Here is a 3140-nt window from a genome sequence, read left to right as displayed (position 1 = left end):
AGAGACATAAGAGTTGATCAAGTTCAAGTATATAGTCAAAATGATCTATAGTATAAGGATAAGGCTGAGTACCTTATTCTGGGGACACTATGGATGTGGCTCACTTTTGTATATGATATAAACAATGTGATCACATAAATTGTACATGTGGAGACATGTGAGTGGGGGCGTCCTATGCAATGAGTATTGCATAAGATCGAACCATGAGAAAAATCACTCTCACTTTATAATGTCGTTTACTGTTGAGACTGATTTTCTTTTCATTCGATGACCTAGGTAACTCGATCTTAACCCTGAGCTAACCATGAACTCCTATTTATTCGAAATTATCCTTAGATTTGCATGGGTGAGAGTGGCTCAAGTTCGCCGACTCAATAGGCCTCCCATTTCAGGGGTAAGACTGGGTAAATGACTGGGGACGTGGGGTGCAAGATGGAATTCACTCCTACCCACTTTTAGGGATAGAAGAGAGGTAGTTCCCTTAAGTACTGACTCCAGGTCTTGAACAAGGGGCCCCACCCTCTCATTGGCCAGAGAGGGATCCGGTTTACTAGTTGGACCACAAACCAGTTGTTCATTAGAGGATCAGTGAGACATAAGAAACAAGAAGTAACTTCAGGGGTAAAACGGTAAATTAGCCCAGCTCTAGTTACGAACAACATGTGAAGGATCGACTTACTAATTATGGTTATATCAAATGGACAGAAATATATCTATAGTGAGGGGAGTGCAACTACTAGGCTATAGTGGAATGTCTTAGTAGTTAACGAATGTTGGTTAACAAGGTTAATGAGTTTAACCGGTTAATCTTGGATCATTGGAGCCCATGATCTATAGGTCCATTAGGTCCCTCTGCTAGCTCATATCGGACTAAACCATAGAACAGTGTGACGAGTGAGTTCGAAGTGTTCGAATTCAAATTAGGGAGAATGCGCTACATATATATGATATATTTAACCGCATTTTTGTTTTATTTACAATTAAACAAAAAGAGAGAATCAGAGATATTTAAATAAGATTTAAATATCTTAATCAAATATGTGTCGGAATTAATTGAGATTGACATTTNTTAATTTGTAATTAATAATTCAAATTGATTGTTGAATCAAAATGAAGAAAGTCAAAATGTTGACTTCATTTAATTGAAAAATCCATGTTAGTGGAATTTTGAGGTGTCAAAATTTGGTTTAACCAAACTTGCATGCTTGCCAAATAAACCCAACAAATTTGAGTGGAATTTTAAGTGTCAAAATTTGGTTAACTCAAGCATGCATGCTTGCCACATAATCCCAAACATTTGAGTGGAATTTTGAGGGTCAAAATTTGGTGATCTCAAATTTGCATGAACATGCAAACATGACTCTATAAATAGAGTGATCATAATACATGAAACTTCTTCTTGTTGGTGAAAAACCTTGAGAAAAACCTCTCACAAACACTCTCTTCATATATACAAAATCCCTCCCAAGTTTAGTCACTCTCCAGATTCCACAATCCCGTTCTAAGACCGAAGGATAGTGGAGAAGACACTAGTGGTGGTTCGAAACCGGTTCGTGAGGAAAAAGAAATTTGAACTACAAAAGGTTAGTATTCAAACTCATTAAGTTTTAATACTTATGAACATTCTAGTTATTTCTATAATTGATGTTCTAAAAGTGCCTAACCCGCGCATGGCCCGTCACCCGCGAATGGCCCGTCACACGCATACGACCCGAGACCCGCGAGCGATCCGATAACTGGCACCTCGACCCGAGACCCCTGCACACGCGTCGCTCTCTAATTGAACGTGAATGTATGCCATGTATGCTGCTTAGTTTGATGTGATATGTTATGCATGTGACGATATGTGGTTCGTGAATGATTATGGCATGATTGTATGGAATATGTGAATGTAAACAGCATGAATTGTCTGGAATCATAACCCCGATAGGAATATGTATGAAATGTGAATTGAAAATGAGAATGACATGAAGTATGGAACGTGACAGGGGGTTATGATCATTAATGATAAACGTAGAAGTAGGAGGGACCTCATGCATTATGTGTGTTCATGCATCTAGGGGGATACCCTTATCCCATAACGATCGTTGTCCTGCCATTGATTGTACGCATCCTTACCCTTGTGATGGGATAGGGGTATCCCCCAAATGCATGAACACAACCATCAAATTTTTATGTTGGGTTAGATTCTTGTGTTTATTTGTTAAAATTTAATTCATAAAGAAAACTATTTATTTATTTTCAAATATTTAATTAAGTTTTACAACTTAGTTTCAATATATATTTCTTAAAATAACGGTTAAAAATAATTAGGAGGGTTTAAGAATAAACAATAAAAAAATAATTACAAATTAAATATATATATTGAATTAAATTTTAAAACGGTTGAGTTCCAAATTTGTAGAGAGATCGGGTGAAAGAAACAAATATGAGATGAGTGTAAACAGTTTTTTTTTTCTTTTCTAAAAATTATTAAATGATTTCTTTAAAAAAATAAAAAATTAAATGATTAAGAAATGCCTAATCAATATGACAATGCATAGTTGAATGGAAGAACCAAGAAGGAATAAGAAACCAGGAAGCTTTGAACCTGATTGCATCAATTTACGCAACTAACGAAGCTTGTGATTCTATCAATTTGAACTTGCAGTTGAGATAAAAATTATAAAATGGAAGAAGGAAGCTTTGATTAGTAAACATGTTGTGCAATTCAGTAGAATTGGAGTCGCTTATTACATTCAGATAGCAACAACTGTGGTGAATTACAAACCCATTAAAGCATGGACTCAGCACATTGCTTCGTACAAGTGCATTTATCACCCGAGCAAAATCCGTCATCCCACTTCTCAAAAGAAATGCAAAGTTCAGCACATGTTGCTGCAATGCACGGTCCTATAAATGCATCGTTGTGCTTATAGCATGTCCGCCCCTCTGTCTGCACCACCATCCATTCTGCAATAGTAACACAAACTTATTCATACAAACAAAAACCTTCTTTTTAATACTATCTGTCAATCTAAATCAACATGGAGAAGGAGGAAGAATCAAGTACCAGAAGTAAGGGCTAGGAAGATGAACACCACAATTTTGAGATTTCTCAAGCTTTGTCCCGCCATTCTTTTCTTCTCTTATTCCTTGCT

The 3140-nt window shown here is 36.4% G+C and overlaps 1 protein-coding gene across 1 annotated transcript; it reads right to left on the bottom strand.

Moving 5' to 3' along the window:
* Positions 1–2656: 2656 nt before the first annotated feature.
* LOC111475360 (defensin-like protein 5) lies at positions 2657–3134 on the bottom strand. The gene is made up of 2 exons (XM_023119858.1): positions 3053–3134; positions 2657–2952 (listed from the first exon to the last, which is right to left on the bottom strand). The coding sequence occupies exons 1-2, from the start codon at positions 3114–3116 to the stop codon at positions 2774–2776; spliced, it is 243 nt and encodes an 80-aa protein (XP_022975626.1). The 5' UTR covers positions 3117–3134; the 3' UTR covers positions 2657–2773.
* Positions 3135–3140: the final 6 nt, after the last annotated feature.

Source organism: Cucurbita maxima, unplaced genomic scaffold (genome assembly GCF_002738345.1).
Source record: "Cucurbita maxima cultivar Rimu unplaced genomic scaffold, Cmax_1.0 Cma_Scf01316, whole genome shotgun sequence".
Classification (NCBI taxonomy): Eukaryota; Viridiplantae; Streptophyta; class Magnoliopsida; order Cucurbitales; family Cucurbitaceae; genus Cucurbita; species Cucurbita maxima.
This window is presented reverse-complemented; position numbering and strand designations above follow the sequence as displayed.